The sequence below is a fragment of the Physcomitrium patens genome, chromosome 6 (assembly GCF_059467195.1).
Source record: "Physcomitrium patens ecotype Gransden chromosome 6, ASM5946719v1, whole genome shotgun sequence".
Lineage (NCBI taxonomy): Eukaryota > Viridiplantae > Streptophyta > Bryopsida > Funariales > Funariaceae > Physcomitrium > Physcomitrium patens.
In genome coordinates, this window is record NC_143415.1 from 1,427,851 (window position 1) to 1,453,446 (window position 25,596).

General features: G+C 36.7%; 2 protein-coding genes across 3 annotated transcripts; one reads left to right on the plus strand and one right to left on the minus strand.

Annotated features, from left to right (window-relative positions):
• Nucleotides 1–3,002: 3,002 nt before the first annotated feature.
• Nucleotides 3,003–4,885, plus strand: LOC112283945 (peroxidase 5). Its single transcript, XM_024523359.1, has 3 exons — nt 3,003–3,496; nt 3,694–3,879; nt 4,032–4,885. Exons 1-3 carry the CDS (start codon nt 3,248–3,250, stop codon nt 4,602–4,604), a joined length of 1,008 nt encoding a protein of 335 aa, XP_024379127.1. The 5' UTR covers nt 3,003–3,247; the 3' UTR covers nt 4,605–4,885.
• Nucleotides 4,886–15,660: 10,775 nt separating this feature from the next.
• On the minus strand, nt 15,661–19,007 carry LOC112283219 (calcium-dependent protein kinase 13). 2 transcript variants are annotated; one of them, XM_024521672.3, is made up of 2 exons: nt 18,267–19,007; nt 15,661–17,919 (listed from the first exon to the last, which is right to left on the minus strand). In XM_024521672.3, the coding sequence occupies exon 2, from the start codon at nt 17,775–17,777 to the stop codon at nt 16,293–16,295; it is 1,485 nt and encodes a 494-aa protein (XP_024377440.1). In that variant the 5' UTR covers nt 17,778–17,919; nt 18,267–19,007; the 3' UTR covers nt 15,661–16,292. The 2 variants fall into 2 exon arrangements, with proteins under 2 accessions (XP_024377440.1, XP_090106999.1); XM_090250873.1 differs by having other exon boundaries at nt 15,661–18,002.
• Between the last annotated feature and the right edge of the window lie 6,589 nt (nt 19,008–25,596).

Here is a 25,596-nt window from a genome sequence, read left to right on the forward strand (position 1 = left end):
CTTGTGTGTGTGTATTACTTACTACTACTCTTGTGTCTTTCTAAACATTCTCAACAGTCATAATAGTCAATTATATTGAGCAAAACACTTCCATTTTAATTCAATTGAGATTAAATATTTTTTAGGAAGCATGTGCATTGGAAGCTCAGCAACCATAGTATCCAAGATCTCTCTGTTGGCTTGTATAACAATTTAAAAATAATGAACTATTCCCTTCAACACCCCTGTATTGTGACAAAAAGTAAGGCCACAATAAGAAGAGAAAAAACATTAAAATTTACCATGTGAACCCTCATGTGGTCCAAGATGCTTCAGCTTGACTGCAATATGCTCCTTCCATTTCACTGAGATTGAGACCTTTGTGGATCGATGTAAAAATAGAAGTATGCCAAGTGCAGGTGCAAGCCCACCTCATGAACAAGGTTTGTGCCTACGTTGAATGAGTTGATTCTATATCATCAGATTGTCTGAGAAGCAGAGTATTTTTTGGAGCTGAACCTATTCTTTATACCTCCAATTACATGATTGGGGGCAGGATGATGTAAGCCCTACATTCTATCTGCCAACCTATACATACATGGAATATTATCTATTGAGAAAAAGAAAAGGTACAATTCTAAAAATGTGATATCAATCCTTGATTATTTTCATGTTCCATGATAGATAAATGATCAAATTATTTATGGCATGACATTTTCATGTTTAACAATTTTTAGTACAAAAAAATCATTTTTTAAAAATTTAGATTTTTAATAAGAGAATTGTTTTTTGAAAATATTCTGAGATGTAATATAAAGTCTACATCATGATATTGCAATGTAGGCTTTAGAAATAACATCAACACAGTCCAAATTACTATGATGGATTTCTTTAATTCTAAATTCATTATCATGTTCTAATTTACCTATATAATGATATGATTTGACATGTTTATTTATATACTCAGGTTATAAAAAATAATCAGGAGTGCAACTCTACACCACATAGAATCCTATAAATACCATAATGTTAAAATATTAAAAAAAATCCTATAATTATCTTCAACAACAAAGATTTGCTTAGAATCAGAAGGAGGGAAAATGAAAAGCAACCAAGAGCACAACAAATTACTTGTGAAATATTTCTTAGGAGATGGAACAAATCTTACATTGTCAATTATACTTTAGGATTTAAAATAGACACAAAAATATACTAGAACTTACGGACCCCACACACTGGCCTAATATTTTATAATTAAAAACAATCTTAGATGCCTTCTGTCACCCAATCAACACATCATATTTTACCCACATAACACAAAGGTCATCCAATTACTTTGGTTAACTTGAGTATCAGAGCCTAAAACCTTTGTGTTATCATCATCAACTTATTGTATCCACTGGATATCTTGTTTTCTGTCAAAAAAAAAAAAAAAAAAAAAAAAAAAAACAATTAGTTTAGAAACGAAAGAAAATCTCCTGTACACACAGTAACATACATAGAGGATCAGGGAAGATGACAATTTATGAGAAAAACACTTAACTCCTCGGAAAAGTGGGCCCAAGGTTGAGATAGCCTTTGTCAACACCCCCACTCACTACCAGGTGAACATGGTTGTCACATGGGCTCAACATTTGTTGCATTGAACGTGAATGATAGTTGGATTACTTTGTAATTCAATATCAAAAAAATATTTTAAAATATATTAAAGGTCAAACAACGAAGAAAAAAGTTGAAGAAAGGATTTTGCAAACAAAAACGAAAATAGTCTAGGCTTATATTACAGCTTTAATCATGTAGAGGATTGAGCCAAAATGAACGTGTTACAACCAAAAAAATTGCTCTTATGCTTCTTCTGACGAAGGTCTGTGACTGAATGTTTCTTTACGTAATGAAATAGTAAGTATTGGTGTTGGTTTTGCAGGTTGTACTACCAAGATTGATGCACTAAATGCCATAAGCAGTGTGGGTGGGTGAACAAGCTAAGGATTCCGGGGTGAGCTGACTCGTCACACACCACTCTCACAACCAGACCCAGTCGAACATCTTCCAACCCACACGCGATCTGAACTAGCAACAGAAACACAAACAGGAGAAGAATTCTGCGATTGCTGTGCGAGTTCGGAGCAGCTGGATCTGCGTAACGCGTGTTCTTCAAGCACTAGTTTTTGCAGTCATTCTGTCATAAAGTCGATGCAAACCCTAGTGCTATACACTGAGAATGAAAGATGGCACGTCTCCGTTGAGCGACCGTGTCTACACAGGAATATCCACAGCATTCGAAAGTCAACAGACACTGAAGCACACAGATTGCAGCTCGTGACAATTTTTGTAGGGGTTCTGGGGGGCAGCGCGGCGTTGCTCCATTGGGATGCTGATCGGAAGTCGAGTTACGGGCTTGGGCCCTGAAGCCTGATCGCCGTCCCTGAAGTCCTGGGCCGACCTACAGATTGGAAATTTCCTGCAGTCGTTATGATGTTTTGACGATCCGAAAGATTAGCTGAAGCCATGTAGAACGACCAATTGGAGGAGTTTTTGACGCTTTCTTTTCTTTTTGTTATTTTCTGGTTGATTACCTCCTGGTGGTATTAAATAAACCAATTATTGAACGTGGATTGAGAATCCATCTCAGAGCGTCCGGAAGTGATGGTAAAATTTGCATCTGTTAATGTGCCGAAGCTTGTCATGAGCTCAAAATTAGTTTTTTCTCGGTTAACATTTCTCACGCGTGCGAAGCGATCTCGAACTTTGAACTCATGTGACTGATAGTTCTACATTTTCAAGTAATTTATCTTCAATTTCTCTATCAACTTAAATTCTGAAATCCACTATGCTCTCTCCACTCCTCTCAAAGTCTTCCAGTTGCGCCAAAAAAGCTTAAAAAATTTATCAACAGATGCAGACGCTCAAGTGTGGGAGAAGATTTACTTGACTATTTGTGGTTAATCTCCACAATCAGGTATCATCACAACAACAAAACAGAGCTTGTATAAGTACATAAGCGGCGGATCTGAACACCTCTCAGCACTAGCACTTCATGGTTCGCCTTCCTCCGCCTTCGGTGCATCCATTAGTTTCTTCACTCTGCTCTGGCACCCGTGGCTCTGAGAGCCTAGCAGCTGAACTTCAGTTCTCTGCGTTAAAACTTCTCGTACCCAGATTCAGTGAGCAGACGTAGTTGTTGTCTGGAGAGTTTCGCTGGCCAGTAGCAAGTTCGTTAGTTGTTATTCCAGCTCATTTAGAGTTCCTTAGAGGGTTGCTTGAGAGAATGGGAGCTTTTGATCCGATGGGTCCATCGAAAATGCAAGTTCTGCTGATGACAGTGGCGCTTGCCATGTTCTTGAGCGGCGAAGTGGAAGCGACTGCATACAACCTTCGACCACATTATTACCGGGGCAAGTGCGGCAGACATGATGTAGAAAAGATAATTTACAATGCGGTTGCGCAGGCATTTCGACAGGACAATGGAGTAGCCCCCGGCATTGTGAGGCTGGCGTACCATGATTATTTCGTTCGTGTAAGTGTACTCTCCCCTTTGTCCTGCCACTTCGTCCAGTAGTAGTTATTTGTGTGGGCTACGTCAATGCGCTTGCGTTTTTGCAAGTTTGCGGGCACACGTTGGAGGATCATATTATGTCCTGTAATGATGTGGTTTCGCACTCAATTAAGATCAGAGCATATGGATCCATCTGAAGTTGGATGTTTCTTTTTCAGGGCTGTGACGCCTCATTGCTGCTTGACACACCCAATTCTGAGAAGACTGCACCTATCAACAGAGGTCTTCGGGCGATCGCTTTCAACGCGATAGACACTGCGAAAGCCGCCGTGGAAAGTGTTTGTCCAGGGGTTGTTTCTTGTGCTGACGTTCTACAATACGCTACTCGCGACTCTGTGCTGCTGGTGCTGCTCACTTGATCCTGAATTGAATATGTCGCCACTGATTAACCCTGGAAAATATGTATCTTCAGTTCAAGCTTCCGTAGTATTTTGCCTTGGAACTCAGAGCTTCAAGACAATCACTGAACATGATATCATTTGTATGTCGATTGCAGATTAAAGGTAAAGGCTGGACTGTGTATGGCGGTCGAAAACACGGAACTGTGTCCAACTCTGCCGACCCCCCCATTAACCTGCCAGTGGAAACTCAGACGTCTAGTCAGATGATTCCTATTTTCGTCAGCAAAGGACTGAGTGCCGATGATTTGGTGGCTTTGTCAGGCGGTCACACCATCGGAATTGCTCACTGTACTTTCGTGAGCCCTCGCATCTACGGGAATAACACTGATCCGAAGATTCCAGCCGACTTCCTGGCATCGTTGAAGCGTCAGTGCCCCGCGGATTCTGTCACCACTAACCCGCCCATTGGAGCCCCGATCGACCTCGACCTAGTTTCGCCTACCAAGTTCGACTCGCAGTACTTCCAGAACATTATCCAGAGGAAGGGCTTGCTCACATCCGACCAAAGCCTGCTGGACGACTCCAGAAGCAGGAATGCCGTGTACAAGAACAACGGAAGATTCTTCAACTCAGAATTCGGAAGGGCCATGCAAGCTATGGCTCGAGTCGGTGTACTCACTGGCAATCAAGGCCAAATCCGTAAGAATTGTCGCGCTCTTAACCCTTAGGTAGAGACTTGCAATCGTCGTGGTTCATGAAATTTGAATTCACCAATGACTGGTGTAATCATGAGTTTCTTCAGGAGATTGTAACACATGGTTGGATTAGTAGTATGGAGTGCTTTGAACAATGGTGCAAGCCACACGTAATGTACCGCTACTGATGTCGAAATGAACAGTGCGATTTAGTATTAGGATCACTATCAGTAGAGTAGAATGTTCGTATATCCAGCCGCCTTGTGGTAGAAGAACCGTGTTTAAATTGAGTAAACTGGGTTATTTTTGTGTTCTCTTGAGTTGCGAAAATTCCCTCGTGCTATGTTTTCTGACATTTGAGCTGAGAGGAAAGAGATCACAAAGCAGCTGTGACATCTTGGAGCTCGAAAAGAACTATCATGTTTGCTCTAAACTAGCCAATCAAGTTGGGGGGAAAGTCATTCTTAGTGATTGATGAGAACTTTCGCAATCTCAGGGCTACAATTAACAATCTTTGGATTGGTGAGTCAAAGATCAACAATTTTGATGAAAGGTACTGTGCTGATGTACGATGCAGTAGAGTAGCGCAATGGCGCTAATGTCCCTGATAACACTTGCAGAAACAGAAAACCCACACGCTAAGAGCTTTACGAAAAGCAACCACATGTTTCACTCATAAATGTTGCCAAAGACATAGCACGCTGTGATAATGGCACCATGGGTAATCGTGTAAAATTTCCTACATAAGCCATAAACAAACGAAAAAATTAACATCGTCTTCATGCAATGGCGGCATTCCATGACAGCATCATGTTTAGCATTTGTTCTCAAACAAGGTAGACGCAACAGTGTGGTGGTTGCGGAGAGGTTCTGACCCACGCTGCCGCCTTAGGCTTCACAATTCCCCTCCGCAGATTTAACGAATACACCCTTCGCTCACTCCACTTGTCCATATCAATCCAGTAATAATTTAAAGATATAGATCAAGCTTAAGCAGAACTGATATAGAAATTTTGGCAAAATTCACACCCCAGTTTATTGAGGCCCTCCGAAATATCCAAGATTTAAACCTTCAGATTTAACACTTTTATGATGGGGTGATTGCAGAACAATAGAATTTTAAGAACTGAGGAAATTAAGGAGTATATCTGTGAAAATTTTAAGTACTGTTGCAGTCTTTCAACATTCTCATAGGGCTCGGCGTCCCTGACATAGTTTCGAATATATTTTGCCAACGGCCACGGGAGTGACGTAAGCTACGGGCACTTGCATACCTCGATGCTTCAGATTTATTGACTTTCGACGATGACACTGTTTATATGCATTGAGAGTGCAGCAAAAGATTTATATATATACATATATATATATATATATATTTGTTGCAATGCGCTCCCAACACTCACTTGGAGCGTGGCGTACGAAAGGATCTGTCTCCAATAATGCCAATGAAGTTGCTGGAGCGTGGGAGACGACCGGCTTGAGTGGTTGCAATAGAAGAAATGGTGTTAGCAACAGCTGCGGTCATAACAGGAGTTGCTTTATGAGCAGAATGTGTAATTGCAGGAGGGCTAGTAGCAGTTGAAGGGGCAGTATGTAGTGTCGATTGTAATTGGCAAAGGCGGCGATGGTCGTCCGGATCCAAAGAAAAGATGCTTGAAGAAAAGCCCAAGGTTGAACAGTCCAATCATGAGCAGTCCGACTAGAAGTGGTGCAGATGGAGAGAAGATCCACAATATCTCCAGTTCGAGGCGTACAGCAGAAGTGGGAAAACATACACATTTTGAACTGGGCCTCCATCTGGCGGTTCACTATCGCACTCAAGTCTTTGTGGGGACCATTACACTACCTATAGTTTGTCCAGTCATGATGAGGAATTACTTGCATAACTACGATCTCAGACAAGACTGTAGCAACCTCAACCTTTATGTTATAAAACGAAGGAGGGATAGAGGTTGAAGTGCGTTCATAGTTTTAGCTTCCACATTCACAATAGTGTCGGCCCAAACTCTTTCGGTATTACACATTTGACGCAACACATTGCAACATGTAGCCTGGTTAGTATTTTGGAATGTAATAATTTGACATAATGCACATCAAACGTTCTGAGTTCGCCAAATTAATGATCTATCCTTCTGTCGGAAAAATATGCACTGCTATCCATCTACACAGGATTTATGTATTGTAGTTTTCTGCAGATGATGCTCACAATTTCCGATCTTTACAAAGAAAATCACAATTTCTGATCATAATTTTTTACTAATAATGATCTTTATCAGCTACTTTTCATTTTGAATTTCATCCACTTCATTATAATTAAAAATCTCCATAATTAAGAACTTTCTCCGCATCGTGTGGTATCATGAAACTGCAATCGACCAGCGACTCTTCCTAGTATCTTATATTCATGATGGTTTTCAACCAGATTCAATTGTTTTGATTAAGATTCAAAAATGATTCACCTATCATACTGATTTTAAATCTCTCTTAGTGTATTCTTTAAGCACATTGTAAGTGAGGAATTTTACTCATGTTGATATTGATTATGTTCTCGATTTTTAAGCTAAGGTGAAACCAGTGGCGAGTGTGGCTCCAATGCTACTCGATCTAAGTGTGTTGGACTGCGGTCCCTGCAGGCAAATGTTAGCTTTTTTGTTCTTTTGCAATTGGTTCTACTATTAATTCATGGGTGAATATGTTGGAAGGGCTCGTGCTATTTTTTGGGTTTTTGATCGACTTCTCAGTCGTTGTTTACATCTGTTCGTACCTTGGTTGGTTGGTTTGTTTTTTTTCTTTGTTTTTTGGAGGGGAGATTCCAATTTACTGGAGTAAGGCAGCAGATTGTCAAGAGGAGAATACATGATAGAAAACTAAGGAAATTTATCAAGTTCTGCAAAAGCTGTGAGATGGCATTGCAACTTATTAGGCTATAAATAGAAGCAAGAGTTGTAGAGACAATGCATACCTTTTCACATAAAAATGCATAAGATTATGATATTTAAATAAGTTTTAAATGAGGCACAAATCAACATCAAAACAAATGATTATTTTAATAAAATATGTAATAGATGTGTACGTAGTTTAAATAAATATAAGAATTAGATAGAAATATATTAAATAGATGATATCTTCTTCAAAATTAATTAAAACAGTTTTGTAGATGTTGATTATATCTATAGGTTTTTTTTATATAGCATAGGGCTATTGAAACTTGTCCTATATTATTTGTATTTTTAAAAGCCATATTGAAAGCAACCTACAACTTAGTTGTAAACCTTGTGGTTCTTAAAAAAATTCTATAAGATCTTTTATTTCTATCTAACTCCTTTCATCTAGGTAATTACAAGTATTGATTTTTTTTGTGATTCAAATAGATGTAAGATAAAAGAGAATCAAAATGACTATTTTTAAATATATATATAAAAAAAAAAATGTCTAAATTATAAACACTATATTGATAAGACTAATGATGGTTTTAGTTTTGGCATATATATATATATATATATATATATATATATTTAATTATATAAAAGATAAAATCTTATTCACAAGCTTCTTAGAAGCTTCATAGATGCATATTTGACTTTATATGTGATTGAAGGTGATTGATAGGTTAAAAATTTAGCCAACAAGTTGATTACATATTATATATATTGGCTACTTGTGGTATAAGTTGGCTAATGTGGTGCACATATAGGAAACTCAACTTGCAAGTTAGACATATATCTTGCAAGTTGGACATGTATTAGAGGTCCTATAAAATATTGCCACATGATTCCTAATTAGATGGTATATATAGAGACAAGAGTGAAGTATTCCTTACTCTTATCAATGCCGTTTTTATTCTTAGTCTTATTTCAAGAGTCTATAGTCTTCTTTTTTTAACAATAACCATTCTAGTTCTAATATATACTATCTTTGAGTGAATATCTATTCTTTTTTAGTGACACAAGAGTGTATTGATTCTTTGGTTGTTTGTGATTCATGTCTTTGACAATTTGTCAGGAGTATTAATTTTTTATTCTTATTTTTTAAGAAGTGAGTGAATTATTTTATTTTATACCATTTAATTTTAAAATTACAAATTATCCACTTTTAAATTTTATTTTTAGTTTTATTATTTTGTTTTAAAAAAAAAAAAAAAAAAAAAAAACATTCTTCTTTATAGAAATTTCGATTTGATATTAAAAGTTATAGAATACCTTCCTCTAATTTAACTTGTAGTTTTATTAAAGTAATTTATTATAGAGATGGAAGAAAAAATTATGAATGTTATACTTGGTACAAGTGAAAATAGATTTATAAATATTATAGATCTTTACAAGCTTGTTAATGCTCTTAGGAAAAAATTTCACATATTACTAATATCAATTATAAATTATATATAGCTAAATCAATGCTATAGCACCTAAACCACCAAAATGTATTGTATACATAAAAAAATGAAACTTCAATTGTTATCAATATATGAGATATAGATGAAAGACTTTCTATTATGAAGATAAATCTAATTTTTTAAAAGAAGAATCAAAAAAAAGTAATACCAAGCATACCATATGCCATCTACCTTTGCATTGGATACATAATAGCATGGTAGCAACCATTTTCTTTTCACCACATATAAAACAAAAAAGATCATTTGGCACAACTCTTAGTTTAAGATGTATAAAATTATATATAAAAAGATGGCAAGGACCATAATTCTTTCAATATTCTTGACACTCTAATCTATCCTTGCCTTTAAGAAACAAAATACTATTTAATAATATATTCTAGATATAAAGAATTGTGCGTCTTATCTTAATATCAAGTATTGTAGGCACCTCACATTGCAAATAGAAATAATCTCTATTAAAGAATCTTTGCAATTGAGGTCAATAAGCTCTATTATGAATGCAAGTATATCAAAAAATAATATAGTATTAAAAAATAGATAAGATTTTCATTGTGATAGGCATAATTTTTTAAAAAAAATCTATTCAATCATATAGACATTGAGACCATATATCAAGATTATAAAAGTCCACAAATAGGATTAGTTTATCACATACTAAGCTTACTAAGTTTGGCTCCTATCCCTATAACAATTAGTAAGGACTATAACAACTTAAAGATGTTTGCCTACTAAAGTAGTAATCCAATGTAATCTATGGCAACATCAAGTTCCAATCAAAATATTTGTCATGAAATAATTCATATTTTTGTAAACCAAGTTTAATAGTTTCAATAACTTATTTAGTTAAGTCATTTTCTTTAGAATGATTTTTAAAGGTGGTGAAATAATCTATGAAATCTTTAGTACAAAAAGCCACAAAAGCCTCAAAGAACTTCCTCCCTTAATCCATTAAGGCTTCAATAGGTATTTCTAAATATATTTGTATATAATAAAATAAAGCTATAGTTGCCAACTCTAAAGAGTTTTGTGGTAAAGCCGTAAGTACAATTAATTTGCTAAAATATTCTACCATCACCAATACATATTTAGCTTTACATAATGTAACAATAATTAATTCAATAAAGTCCAAAGTTCAAGAATATTTCAAATCTATAATAGATAAAGGCATCAATTAAGGTAATAAAGTATTAAAACTTAATTTCATCCAATTACATATTTCACATTAAAAAACATATGTGGCTACTTGTTGATAAATGTTAATCCACTAATATTATTCACATAATATAAAATGTACCTTCATTATCCTAATGTGTTCAAATTCCTCATGTATTTTCTACACCAAAGAAGCTCTTTGATTTGACCTTAGAACTATATACCTAGCTCTATCAAATCACATATTAAATAACAAAATTTTCTTTCAATAAAATTTTATTATTTGGTAATTAATTTTGTCTCTTTCTATGAAAGAAATAGTAAAAAGAATGTCCTTTGTTGAAGCTTGTGGAAGAACGTAAGGTCTTTCCACACATCACTAATAAATTTTGTCCTATCAAATTTCTCATCTAAACTTTGATTAAGCACCATAATTATAGAATTTGATATCATAGTCAAATATGTAGTTGTATGCTATTTAAGAATTGCTTCTTTGTCACAATTTTTATGTAATTGACCTCCGATCAAGTCTTCTTCCAAAGAACTTGGATTATAAAAAAAATTGTCGACATCCAAATTGATAATGCTTGCTTAATGCACAATCTTAACATCATATTTTTGAAGCAATAAAGTATATCTAGCAAGCATATTAGTAAGCTTGTTTGATTCTATAAGTCATTTTAAAGGTTAATAGTCAATTGCCAATATAAATCATTGTTCATACAAATAAGGTCAAAAATAAGCAATAGCTCAAATTGCTGCTAAAGTTTATTCCTTACAAGATGAGTAGTTGTATCCCATACTATTATTGCTTCTAAATGAAAATACAATGATATATTCTTATCTTACATCATTCTTTTATATTAATATTGATTCCAATCTTATTGCAATCCAATTTGTGTGCAATTATTAAGATTGAATAGTATTTGGACATCAAAGTATTGGAATTAAATCCAACTTTTGCTTTAGTATATCAAGTGCATGTTGTTGGTTCTAATTACAAGTCTATGGATGATCCTTGCTAATGAGAGCAATTAAAAGCTTGACAATTAATTTGGAGTTCTTAATAAATATTTTATAGTAATTTATCTAATTAAAAAATTCTTGAAATTGTGAAATATTACTTAGTGCTAAGTTTATTTGCAAGACATCTATCTTTGCTTGATATGTGCAAAGTCTTCTTAGAATGATCATATGATCCAAGTAGGGTAATTTTTTGTAGAAGAATTTATACTTATTATGATGCAAATATATTCTTTACTGTGGTAATTTCTCAAATAATATTTGCAAATATTTCACATGATTAGATGGCTTATTACTAAAAATAATAAAATCATTATTATAGCATCTAGCAAATGATAAGCTAGCCAATACTTCTTTTATTATCCTCTAAAACTCAGCTACTATATTCTTAAGGTCAAATAGAAGAAACTTCAAATGATATAGTTGATCTTTGTTATCTTGATCAATTCTCCAAAATCTTATCTTTATTCAATCTTCAACAAGTAATGGTAATTGGTGATAATTAAATCTTAAGTTTAAAGTGTTGGATACTCAAAAAAATCCTATTACATTAAATAATTCCTTTGATATCAATTATTTAAATAAAAATCAAAAGAATAAATTATATGTTGACCAATTAAAATATCATAGTTGGTAGTATCAATTACTATACATCATAGAAAAAAATATGAATAAATTTATCTAAATTTGGTGCAAATAATCAATTACGATGGCTACTTAGTATAGCTAACAACTTACTCCATGCTTCCTACTAAAGTAACAATAGTGGAAAAAAAGAAGCTTTAGGTATATAATAATAAGTTCTAATTTTTAAACAAGTTACTTGTCAATCATAATTGATTGGATACTAGAATCCACTATGACAACTAAAGATGTAATACAAGTAAAATTTCTACTAGTACACCTAATAACATGCATATTATTATTATTATTAACCAAGCATACAATATATAAGTAGAAGTTTCAACTTTTCAAGCAATTTTACTCATAAAATCTAACAAATATGCTATCCACGTAGCCAATGGCATCTCAAATAAAGAATCCATGCTTGTTTCCCTCAAATGATCTTCATCAAATATGGCAATAATTTCAATTGCAAACTTTGCTTGCAACTTAGACAATCTTCTTTTAGTGAAAGCTATGTAATTGCTTCAACCACTTCTAGAGATGACATAAGTATCTTATCTTTTAATATTTTATCAATTAATTGGAAAATCTCTATTACTTTAAATTTTGGAGTCAATACATCAATTTTAGATAAGATAAGTATATTTAATATTTTATAATCCAAGGTATGTCTCTTAACTTTAATAGTAGTATCTCCATTTTATATTGAAGTTGAAATAGAAGGCATTATTGCAAAACTAACATTTATAAGACCTAATGATAATGGCAATTAAATATGAATATTAAAATCTCTATAATTATTTTAATAGCCATGCAAGGTTTTTGGTACATTACTTATAATAGGTGTCATTTTTATTTTTATTTTTTAAGTACATATAGAAATTGCAACTAATATTTGTCTTGATGCACCAAATATATAATTATCTAGATATAAGAACTTAGTCAAATTCTAAAATTTATATAAAACTTGGTGTAATCAGACTATATTGTTGATTTTTTTTTTATTTGGCAATTTTAGCTTCTAAGATTCTTTTCTTATCTAAAGCATGTCGCTTCCGTGGATGCAAAATAAAGCAATTATCTTTATTTTAGTTGAATTTACTATATTAAATATATTTTAATTACTTATTTTTAGATTTTTTTCTTAATTTAGCTATTTTTAGATTATTATTTTTACTTAGACTTTTCTATATATTGGATTTTTTTCTTCTTACAAAAATTTTGATCATTTTTGGTATAACTAGATTCATCATACCTCCAACAATACATAGTATTTTTAAGTTAAGTTTTTGCCAAGCTACTTGTGGCAATTATAATCTTCTTGGGCCTAAATACATCGGTCATTTAAGCAACTATGTCAATAGCATCATGCTAATAGAGGGTCCTATTATACTTTTCAACTTTAAAAAATGTATGTGTCAATGTTGCTATGCCATTATAGCTTAGAATAATTCTTGGTGTGGCTAAATCTTAGATAAGAAAATCTTGATAGATTGCCTCTTAACAAATATTTTTCTTAATTTTATTACAAATTGAGCCAAACAATTATACATAGTGCATGAAGTATCTTCTTTTTCACATTGAAAATCTTAAATAATCTACATTTGATTAGGCCTAAAACCTCCATACTCATTTTCAAGTATTTAATAAATATTTGGAGTAGCTCAAATGATAGTAGTCTTTCCATTGCAAATAAAGTTATCTTCATAGTTTAATCTATATTTGATAAAGTGAGTGGGATATTATCTAAGACTATTGCTACTCATTTCTTTTAGTCTTTTCTAAATATGTCTCAATTTTTTTTTTGTGGATCTTCTTTTTTTACTGTATATATTAAGCTAGAAATAATATTATCTTTAAGAGTTGAAATAAGTTCTATTCTCACCTCTTAATAAAGTTCCACCGCTTACAATTTAAGCGACTACTTGCTATTCCATTCTCCATAAGTTTGGAGCACCTCATGCTTCAAATATTGTAGTAGTAGCTCAAAAGCATACCTCGTTGAAAAGATGTGACCTTTGGTATTTTTCCTTTATCCATGTTTAAAATTTGAGCTTCCAATCTAGTAAGGAAATGCCCCTAGCTTATTCGAAGAACCAATCTCTCACCATGTTGCAAAGATTGTCTTCTAATTGTGAAATATATCTACATTTAATATTTAAAGCCTTCTTGTGGTATCCAATACTAGAACAAGCTAAAAAATCTTGTTAGTATCTACTATTGGCTCATAGCCTTAGATGTGGTTACTTTCTAAGTAGTATGGTGAAGAAGATTGATAATATTGACTCTTGGTATATACCATAAAAAAGACTACATAGATACCTACAATTATCTTAAGGCTTAAGGACTACTTGTAACTATAACTACTACCAATCTTTGTAGTTCATTGATAATCACCTCCAAATCATTGCAATGCCAACAACCCAACCAACAAAAAGATCTTGTTGTCCATCAATCCAATCTCATTCCTATCATATGCTTATCAATATAGACTAATACAATACAAAATATGCAATACTAAAAAACCTCTAGCAACAATATTTGCAACCAAAGAAAGGTACTAAAGACAAAAATCAAAAATCCATACTTGATCCTCATTCCAAATAATATAGAAGCAGATATCACAAGGGAACCAAGCAACCAACACCTACGTACGATTGAAGGTCACAAATCAAAAGTAAACCAAAGCAACCAATACCTGCATATAGTTGATGGTTACTAATCACAAAACATGTGACTAAAAGAAAATTACAACAAAATGAAATGTGGAAAAGAAGGGAAAAAAAAAAACACTTGCAAAGAAAATGGCATTAAATAAATATCACTTCAATGCTGAAAATAATCTCCAATTTACAAACCAAGAATGTCATTTGCTTCTTTTGGCATGTTCCACAAAAAAATGACTAAAAAATGGTCAAATTTGGATTCTGTATGCTCTTAGAGTAAACCACCAAACTTGATATTCAAGAGTTTTGGGCAGATTTTCTATTTAAGTTTTAAGCCCAACAATAGCAGTGACTATTGGATGTTAAAATCATTAGTAATTATTCAAGCTCGTTTACTAAATCTAGGTAGTATTAAAAATATAATATAATATATTTATAGAATAAATATTGTTTTAAATTTATTCTATTATATAGCTCATTTTAGTTTAGTATCTAAATATTTAGTTATGAACTACTGAAGTTTAAGTACATAATCATAATTGAATTTAAAAATATAACAAAAGAAAACTATAGATTGAATTTGCAAATCAAAATTACTTAAATATATGATGGATTATTTTAAATTTTAACATAACTTTTTAAGATCTTAATTTTACTTAGAACATCTAAAATAAAAATAATTTTAAATCAGTTATAATACTTTATATTTAGAAGTATTTTTGTAACAAAGTTGTACCATACTTAGAACTTTTCTTAACTTGAAACCATGCCAAATTTAAGGATCTACTTCACTTCAATATATGTATAAAAAGTGCTGATCAGTCACAAGTAATGATCCCTCCTTAGTGTTGAAACAAGCTAGAAAAGTCTTTTTACCAAGTCACTACAAGCTTAAAAGACGAATAAGAGGAGTTAAGTGTTAATCTTGCCAAAACAATAACTAATTGAAACCAAAAAAAGTCTCCGATTATCGTCAGCGTGTCTACTACACCTCTATTCAGCCAGCGAAGGCGCTAGAAAATGTTGCATGTTCCGACGCATTAGCTGATTGTAAATTAGTCTAATATCCTCCTTGCACATCTCGCTGACACAACATTTCAAATCAACATGTGATTTAAGTGAAATTAGGCCGTCCAAAGCTCCGCTTATGAACAAAATTTGGATTCAGTAGGCACAAAGCAGGAGACGAATGTTCTTGCCAATGAAAATGTTCTGCATCATGCACTAATTACACGATTCTAATATTTAGGTTCTATTAGTATATATATTACAAAATACTGAATAATATTCCAGGAGATAGCTAATACAAAAGCACACAGTGGTCTTCAAAAGATCCTAACGCATACCATCTGCTGCCCGTCGCAGCCTCGCAACACTCTCTGAAACCAAAATTACATGTCTAAGAAAAACGAGCATCATTCTCCGACACAGCAACTAAATCTTACAAGGACACCTGCTATTGACCCCAATTCCTCTCCACAAAACCTGATCAATATCAGATCACACCTGGGTCCATTCTATTCTTTGCCTGCTACTTGCAAAAAACTTGCAGCAGATCCGTTGCCGTAATCTTCATTCACCTCTCAAAGATCAACAAAAAGCCGTCAATCACCTCTCGTACAACAAAGTTGGAGTGGGAAAAAATTATCCAACCAAGTGCGAGGGCGAATTCTTCACACCCTGGCAGGGGTTATCTAGGGGAATGGGCAAGGTGGGTTCCATACTCGGAACCTCGTAGCCGTCCACAAAATCGCCAAAATTTATGATTTTTGGATCTCCACTCAGCCACTGTATATGGGTCAGGTTCAGACCCTCACGAAATAAAAGTACAAAAACCTGCCGATTGGTTACTGCAGTCAGTCAGGTCATATCATGCGCTAGAACGTCGGTGATGCCCAGGGTGCACCGCAAGGTTTGGTGGCCAACCCCACCATTCCCTTTGCGCATCATTGTTACAAACATCTTGTAGTCGATGGTGCCGTCGTGATCAACATCCACTTCGTGCAGCAAGTCCTCGATCAGGACGTCCTCCATGTTGAATTCACGACAGACGGCGAGAACCTCATCCATTGTAATGTGACCGCTGCCATCCTTGTCGAAGTACTGAAATGCAGCAAACAGGTTCTCCTCCAGCTCGATGTGGTTCAAGCTGAGGGTCGCCGCCAGGAACTCCCCGTAGTCGATGATGCCATCTTGGTCGATGTCGGCGGCATCCATAAGGTCGAAGATCTCGGGGTCCTTCAGTGTGGTGCCGGCTTTCAGGAGACCTTCCTTGAGCTCCTCGAAGCTGATGGCTCCATCTTTGTCGCGATCCATCTCGGAGAAGATCTCCTTCAGACACGCAATCTCCTCCTCTGAAAGCTTCTCGGCAATGATCCGGATGGCAAGCTTCTTCAGCTTGTTCATGGCTGAGAACTGTTTAAGCCGAAACTGGACCAGGGAGGCGATGGGCTTGTTCGACGCAACCCCGTCCTCACGAATCCAAGGATGCTTCAGGACCTCCGCAGCGGTCAAGCGCTTTCGCGGGTCGGGGTTCAGCATCTGCCGGATCAGATCCTTGGCGCCCTCGGAGATATTTGGCCATGGATCGGCAGCAAAGCTCGGTGGCTCTCCTTTCATGACCTCCTCGAAAATACCCTGCACTGTCTCGGCCCAAAAGGGCGGAACCCCGCTCAGTAAAATGTACAAAATGACCCCCGCGCTCCAAATGTCCGCCTCTGGCCCGTAATGACGATCCAGCACCTCGGGTGCAACATAAAACGGACTCCCGACAATTTCTGTAAATACGTCGCCTGGCTCAAAAAACCGGGAGGAGCCAAAATCAGCTGCCTTCAGCATCGAATCTTCGTGTTTGGTCTGAAACAAGAAATTCTCGGGCTTCAGGTCACGGTGGACAACGCCCGAGTTGTGACAAGCTTCCACGACGCCCACAATCGTGCGGGTCAAGTCAGCAGCCTTCGCTTCGGTGTACGTCCCTCTTTCTATGATGCGATCGAAGAGTTCACCTCCCTCACAGAGCTCCATCACCAAGTAGACCATCGTCTCATCCTCGTACGCGCCCTTGATGGCCACGATGTTAGGATGTCCCGCGAGGTGGTACATAACCTCAATCTCACGCCCAACATTCTCAATCTCCTCCTCTGAAATTAGCTTTCGCTTTGGGATGCATTTGCATGCATATTTGAGACCGGTGGCTTTCTCCGTGCACAGATAGGTGATACCAAACTGCCCCTCGCCTAGTTTCTTCCCTAGAGTGTAGATATCTTTCACGTCCTCGCTCTTGTGCTGCAGCACTGCAAAATCGTGAATCTGCTCCAAGGGATTTAAGAGAGCCACTTCGGCCATGGCCTTCTAGTCTTCCTCTTGTATTCTTTTCGTGAGCGGAGATCCTTGAAACCTGCTTACTGAGTTCGTGTAATTTTGTAGATGGAAAACGAAAAACACCTTTCGACACGGTGCTTGATTCCACCCCCCAACGAGCTAAAACCTGATGATAATACGGCAATAATTGGCATCAGCACCAAGTATTCACCTTCTCTTTCAACACGAAGCGGGTTATGCAACGCAATCCTACAGAAAGTGCTGTCATGAAATTAATTTGCAGTAGCGATCAAATGACGGAGGAGAAGGCCAACGGGCCGAAATATCTTAGATTTCCTAAAACTTTTTATAAAATCTTGAGCAAGGAAAGTAGAAGACGAGAAGTAAATCAAAAACTGAGAACCAACACCACGAACCTACTAACAAATACAGACGGACAGTTCACAATTATAGATTTAGTCATCTTGCCATTTCAATCGATTATTCATCAAAAGTGGTTTACAAAATACTGACCTGTGATAATGAATGGGCGTCCTAGGGCGTTGTCAAATAGATGAACTTCCGTAGTTTATTTATGGATCACCGCAGTTGGACATCCACACTGCCATCTTTACCAAGTAATCGGCACCGCTCCTACCAATATCATTATTACACGTTCGTAGGCCTAAGCTCTTAAGAACGGAGCTCAAACCTTACTTCTCTCAACACCTTGTGACGGGTCAAGATAGCTCGCTCCCGAAGCTTGAAGGCGTAAAAGCACTACTCACAATGATAACAATCACAAATGCCACCGAGAAATCTCTAAGGACCAAAATCTTCTCCCTGGTCAAGATACTTATTCATGCTTTAGAGGACCCCATACGAGAATGTTGGCAGACGTGACTGGCAGGTCAGGACCCGACTTCCTTACTTACAAGAACTAGATACTGTAACCTAAGACCTTTTCCACGATAAGGAAGCTCACAGAGAACCAGCTGCCAGCATAGAGAAATTGCTACAGGTCAATACAAGTCAACAAGAGATCGCGCAGATCTACCAATCCTAACCACAGACTTCGACGACGGGATAATCTTGTAAACAAAATATACAACGCTCAGACGAACCCACAGCCCAAAACTTCGATTATAATACCAGATAAGCACACTCGCAAAGCATCACAATACCAACAGGGAATTGTAACGCTTCCAATCGCGCGTGCACCCTCAAGAGGTTCTATCTCGCTCACTACGAGGATGCGCGTTTGTGCTGGATGGTTAGGAGCAAATAAGGCCTCAGGGGGCGAAGCTCCATACTTATACTTCTGGAGGAAGGGCCTGATACGCTAAAAGAGGAAAGAGAGGCCAATATTTCACCTCGTCAGCTGTCAGAGCCTAACTAAAATTTCTTACTGCAGACAATAGACATTAGGTTCAAACAAAAAACCACTTAATCCTAAACTTTTTATAATCCACTGTGTGAGGCTGCTGGCCAGGCAGCCACGCGAAAGGGATTTGGGGGGGGGGGGGGGGTTGTAAAAGTCAGGCCACCAGAACCGTCGTACAGTGGGATCTGGAAGAGGAACTCTGGCATATTCTGAGGGAGGTCGGGCAAGACTTCCCCCCCAAGTTTGAAACTTTTGGAAGCAAGACAGCGAAAAGCTTTGCTGCTGCTGTTTGGGGTCGTGGCAGTGTTCCGTCAGAAAATTCGTTGATTGATTTTCTCGCGAGGTTCATTGTTGGTGAAATAGCATCAAGTCCATCCAGTAATTTAAGCATGTTTTCCTCTAAAGTATTTGTATTCAAAGAAATAGTTACTCTGAAGAAATCGAAAACTTGAAGAGACTTATAACCGTGCTATAACACGTTGGAAACTGGATTGATGATGTTGTTCACATTTCCTTTCTTGTCCGTTTGCGAAAACGCGTCGTAAATAAAATTGTAAATTCTTAATTTTATTTGTTTATTTATATTTGTGTCTGTTTAATTGGATACTCTCCAACGTCAATCAAGCATATCACTCCTTTTACTGCCGAATTCACGTGACTTACTTCAGAGACAAACGAACTCCTCATGCAACGGTGTTTGGTCTCGTTGTGCGTGCAACAAACTTGTGGACTGTTAATTACTTATATATATATATATATATTCAGCACGAAAAAGGAAAGATTGCAAGCTGTGCTGGATCACATAGGAATAGCCTACTCGAAGCTTCCTTCCAATACCAACACCAGACAACAGCGGACAACTGTAAGATCAATGTAGAGTTAAAAGGAAATGTGGAGTGAGGAGCAAGCAACCTCCGCCCCACTCTGAAACGATTCCCCATCGAGATGGTTCTGTCAGAGTTTATTAAAATGATGGTCATTTCTTCCTTTTGCTCCAGAAGAATGTCACCGACCCGTCCGTTAAGTTGGGTTAACGGGCCGTTGCGGGTTTCACGGTGGAATCCCTGGCGATGAATGATGCTGGATGGACGCCGGTTGCTTGGAATGCCCCGTTGATCCGGGACGTCACCAACCCCTTCAGCACTGTCATCGACTCGGTGCACTATTTCAAAGCGGCTTCGTTCATCTGTAACCGTAGACGCACCGATTCATATTTTACACATGAATGCAACATTACAACACTGGAAGGAAGGAAGGAAACCGTGAATACGATTGCCATGTAGAGACTTATGAAATTCGTATTCCAGTAATGTCTGAAAAGCTTCAACATTACTTATATAACTCGCCAACATCATGCATCAATTCTTGCCCTAATATAGACGAAGATTTCCAGGTTATTCCTTTGCCAGGATCAAGAATTGGTAAAGAGTTCTCCGCAGGGGTGAAGGAGCGGAGTCTGAGGTCCACCGTGAGCTTGTACGAAGCATGTGATAGCGGGTTAAGATGAAGGTATATTTTGTTCTTTATCAAGCTAGTGCGACAGAGAACAACAATTCAAGTGGCTGCAACTGTAAATCGGTATCTGAAAGCGAAACTTGCGGAGGAAGCTTATCCTTAGAGGTTTTGGCAGACTGATTGATAGAGTTGCATTCGGGCTTCATAGTATTCTTTCCGTGTAGGCTTCCTAAAACGGAAGATCAGTATGGTACTCGAGGGAAACAAGCAGAGAACACGCGGCCGGCACGCCAGATAGTTAGCACTAACACAGCCTTAACGCGGAAGAACAAAGATTAAAGACGAAGTAAGGCACTATGAGGCGGAACAGAGAGGGCCCCGGAGTGATCGCGCCAAGCCCGAGGAGAGCCGACTGTCTTGAGGAGAAGGTGAAGTTCCAGAGGCACGCGCTTACGCAAGTAACGGGTATTCATCAAACTTAGTTCATCTTCCTGCCCCCACCCACCGTGGCACCCCTGCAGACCATTGAAACTTAGTGCAGATGGGCCTCTAACGATGATATACAAACCTTCGACTCATTATAATCCGTCACATTTTTCTGTGATTTTTCTATTCACGAAAAAGACGGGGTCAAAAGCTGGGACGACACGCCTTGCGATTAAGGATCCTCCTAAATTCCTCCTCAACAGTACTAATTTGCAACGTGACTTCGTTTGAGCTTACATATTTCCTTTCGTAGAATGCAACACACGAGGCTCTTTCCGGCTACCTTTCGGGAGCGTTGTAGTGCCAACCGGCCACGTCTCAGCCACCTTTCACATCTGCAGAAACGAGAGATCAAACGCAAGCCCAACTGTTACCGTGATTTCTCAAACAGAAACTCTAGACCTACCACCACCCCAGACCAAGCCCAAAGACGACCGCATCATCGCCTGATGACAAAGAGAGAGGCCCCTCCCCATTGGATGGCCGTTCCAAGACAGTGAGTGTATGGTCAGCCTTATCATGGCCATTGGCCAAATATTTATTCCTTCTGGATGCATTGCGAGCTGGTAAAGGAAGAGCTTATCGAAGTGCATCCCAGCTCCAGAGATTGCATCGGGGTGCCGCGCTCTGACACACGATTGCTTCCATACGCCCAGCTCAGCAAAACCGTCTTTGAATCTACAATCCCTGATTGCAAAATAGCATCTGCAATTATTTTGCAATGTCGTGCGCTGAAGTCACGGGACCAAAAGATTCACTCTTCTGACTTTCGCACTAGCAATACTCGCCAGGATCCTCAGTCGGAGATTTGAAGCGAGGAAAAGTATCAGCATATTCCTATTGAAAAATACCCCACTTTACTCACAACTCCAAAGGAAATGCCTGGCAGTGGGTCACCTTCGACGCCCATGCTGGATCGGTGTCATTGCAAAGACACGGAAAAAGGATCCCTCCCCACAAAAACACACACTCCCATGCCCAGAATGGTATTATTACTATTCTGTAACCATGAAAACTGTTCAAAACCTTCGACGCAATTCGACACTCTGGGCAGCCCTAACACTCACTCACTTTCTCACTCCCTCCCTTTCCTTTCCTTGGAATTTAGTTGACAACATTCGTTATCCTCTTTCTTTTTTGATGAGATAGTATTAAAAATAAATTAATAAACAAATGAAAGTGTATGTGAGAACATATAAGCATAATTTTAAAACTGGAATTTGACCTCACTTTAGTGAATTCAAAAACCTGTTATTAAAAGTAACATATGAAACCTAAAATAGTAAAAAAACAAAAACAAATGTCACTTGTTCTTGCATACACCAGATTCAATGTTTGTGCTTGTGCATAAGAATATAATTTTAATGAACAACAATATCATATTAATAGTAGCAATAATAAAATCGGGCACAAGAAAATATAAAACAATGTTTGAAATCAACAATTTCATTTGCTAAAAACCCATGGAATATATGTCACCTGGAAGAGATGTTTTGTCCATTATATTGTTTTGTTGTTATCATTGCATGCATAGAATCGAACTATAAATCGTGGACAAAACATAATTTGTGATTTGTGGATTAATGCAATTGCAAGACGTTATTTTGAATGATGTAGAAATATAATTAAATAAATGAAATTGGAATGTAATGTTCCAAAAAATATTGTATATAGTATTTTTCAAAATGATATATTAAAAATACAATAAGTTTACTGACCGAAACGTGTGAATAAAATTCATGTTTAAATTAAAATCTTAATGTGAAACGTTTTTGTTTGAAATGTTAACTTGAATCATTCATGGTTCTTGAAATACAAAACATAACAACACAGAAGTCACTTTAATTGAAAACAAGCTTAAGTTGATGTATGACTAGTATTGATATTGCACTTTATAAGCTTTGACATATTATTTACCAAATGAAATAATTATTCTTAAATAGTATTCTTTTATTAGTAATTCCTATAGCTGAATATCATAATTAATTTCATCTGTGAAGTTACCTTGACTTTTAAAGATTATATCATGATATTGACAATAATACACATGATATTTTAAATGCAATCAAATAAATGCATGCATATTACAATTGACAAATTTTGATAACTATCGACAAAAGAAACATGTATATATATATATATATATATATATGTTAGGAGCTCTCATTGACAAGCACAGTTTGTCAAACATTAAATCATTAAGAAATATAATCATAATAATTTTAACCAAAGCTTAATAATTCTAAATTAAATTTTCTTATACATGGTGAGTTGACAAGAATTACTGCTCTCTTTCACTATCAATGAAAATTGAAGTGCATGTGAATTGGCACCACCCTAAACCACATGTATTTCAGCATTACCTTGTCACAAGAATTACTTGACCTGAATCAACTGAAACAGGGAAAAAGGAGAGTGCTGTACAAAGGTGGAAAATTGTACCACAATGTCACAGCCATTTTCTACACCACACAATACTCAGCACAATGAAAACCTGAACTTTATTTCATTTCCTCAATATATAAATTTTAATGTCAGAGAGGAGAAAATGTAAAGGATGACAACAAGCCCGTTTTTTTTAGTATAATCTTTCCAATTAGGTTAATTGAAGAAAGAATGGATTTGATTAGTAATTCCTACAGCCAGAGCCCATTTGTTGTTTTGCATCAAGTAAATGAGTACATGTATATGAGTGTGTGGGGTTTAGTAAATGACTTCTGACATGAACATGGGTTGACTCTAGTTATCATTGCAAGCTCTATCTCATAAAACAGAAACTAGGAGAAAATAATAATAGTAATAATAATAATAATAATGCATTTCTTTTGAAACATTGTCTTGGTGAATTTTCTGTTAGGCTCTACAATCTTCAGCCGTCTTGCAGTTGTTTGTAGGGATATGATGTGTGATGCATTGTGTGAAATGTTTAGAGTAAGGAATATCTCTGGACCTTTTTGAACATAAGTTGAGTGATGTAAAAGAAAGGCTGAAGGATAGGAGTAAGAGAGAAAAACAGCCAAAGAAACAAAGCAAAGGGAAGAAAAGTAGTTAACTGCAACTCCTTTATGCACACAGATTTTTTTGGTTCTTCTCTCAGTGACAGCACTGCCCATGAGGTGGAAGACTATGGCTTTGCAGAGTGAGTAGTACAATTTTCCTTACAAGAGGTACTGTACCATGGTCCTCAACAAAGAGGACAAAGCAATCATTCTATGTGCACTGCTGCCTCCTTTCCACTGTCATGCTTTTAACATAGCTTGCAGATCTCAAGCAACCCAGGCCACAACATAATATATATATATATATATATATATATTTGTTTCCCAGAGTGCAATTCCCTCTATAAAATGAGAGAATTGGCAGGCATGGTAGGTGAGGGTTACATAGTTTTCATATTATGGCCCAAGTTGGTTTTCTTGGGAGGTTTACACAATGGCATCCTCCAATTCCAGCATCCACACATTTAAAGATGGGATTGCATTGGGGAGAGCTGCCATATGCACATTGGCTGAAGCTTATTTTGGAAAAGGAAGAAGAAAAAAGAAAGAGTTAAAAACAACGAAGAATTATGCACAGGCCTGCACTTCATGAATGCATTTAAGGAGAATTTGTTTGCACATGGATTCAAGGGCTGTTGAGAAACAGGACAAGCTATGAAGATAAAGCTTGCAAATAGGGACAGACTGTGGTGGTGCTTGTCCTTCTGTAGGTCATTTATCTCCTTTTCAGAGAGCAAGACAACAATTTCACTGACATGATCAGTAAATGACAACCACCAATGCGGATGATAACCATTTCCTTTTGTATTTTTCCAACTGACCTATCCAATACCACCTCTTTACATGTGTTTGTGGGATAACTGCCATCCATCATGCAGCCTGGAATAATCAATAGGCTACAAAGGTTTTCCAACTCCATGATCTCAGGATCATTAATTTTGTATTCATAGAAACATGAATCATCTAGATCACATTAGGACAACTTACCATTCGTTGAAACAAAATGTTGCACTGTTACTCAGTTGATCAGAATGCCTTCTCGAATCACTGCAATCTTGCCAAAGCACTTTCAATGCTTTGTCTAATTGGAGGTGTTCAGTCATGGGACGAGCTAGATTGGTGATTGACCCAAGTGTGCAGCTCAGGCGAAAATTACAGCGAGAGATGCCATGATTCTTGAGCCACACGGCACCTACAAAGTCGAGAAAACTTTCTTCGAAATTTCACGGTACAAACCAAACCTTAAAAAGGACGAGGCTCACAGAAATCTGCAGAGTTGAGACAGAGCTGCATGCTGAAAACCTAGCAACCCATATTCGATGGATCAAATGTAATTCTCAAAAGTTCAACTGGTTTGGTATTGAAGCTCTCACTGTGGCACATAAGTTAGGCAATGAGAGCTTCAATGCCAAACTTACTGTCCAAGCACAATACCTCAAAGCAGCTCAAATTGAATGGCAATTTTGGCTGTGATGGTCTGTTTTCACACGTTGAAATGCAACAGACAACGACAACAACGCCTCCAGGATAAGATTTCAGG

Bases quoted from the DNA above. Each gene is read 5' to 3' on its own strand.
- LOC112283219 (XM_024521672.3), bottom strand. From the start codon at position 17,777: ATGGCCGAAGTGGCTCTCTTAAATCCCTTGGAGCAGATTCACGATTTT.
- LOC112283945 (XM_024523359.1), top strand. From the start codon at position 3,248: ATGGGAGCTTTTGATCCGATGGGTCCATCGAAAATGCAAGTTCTGCTG. The intron at 3,497-3,693 runs GTAAGTGTACTC...TTTCTTTTTCAG, and splicing joins ACCATGATTATTTCGTTCGT to GGCTGTGACGCCTCATTGCT. The intron at 3,880-4,031 runs GTGCTGCTCACT...TGTCGATTGCAG, and splicing joins CTCGCGACTCTGTGCTGCTG to ATTAAAGGTAAAGGCTGGAC.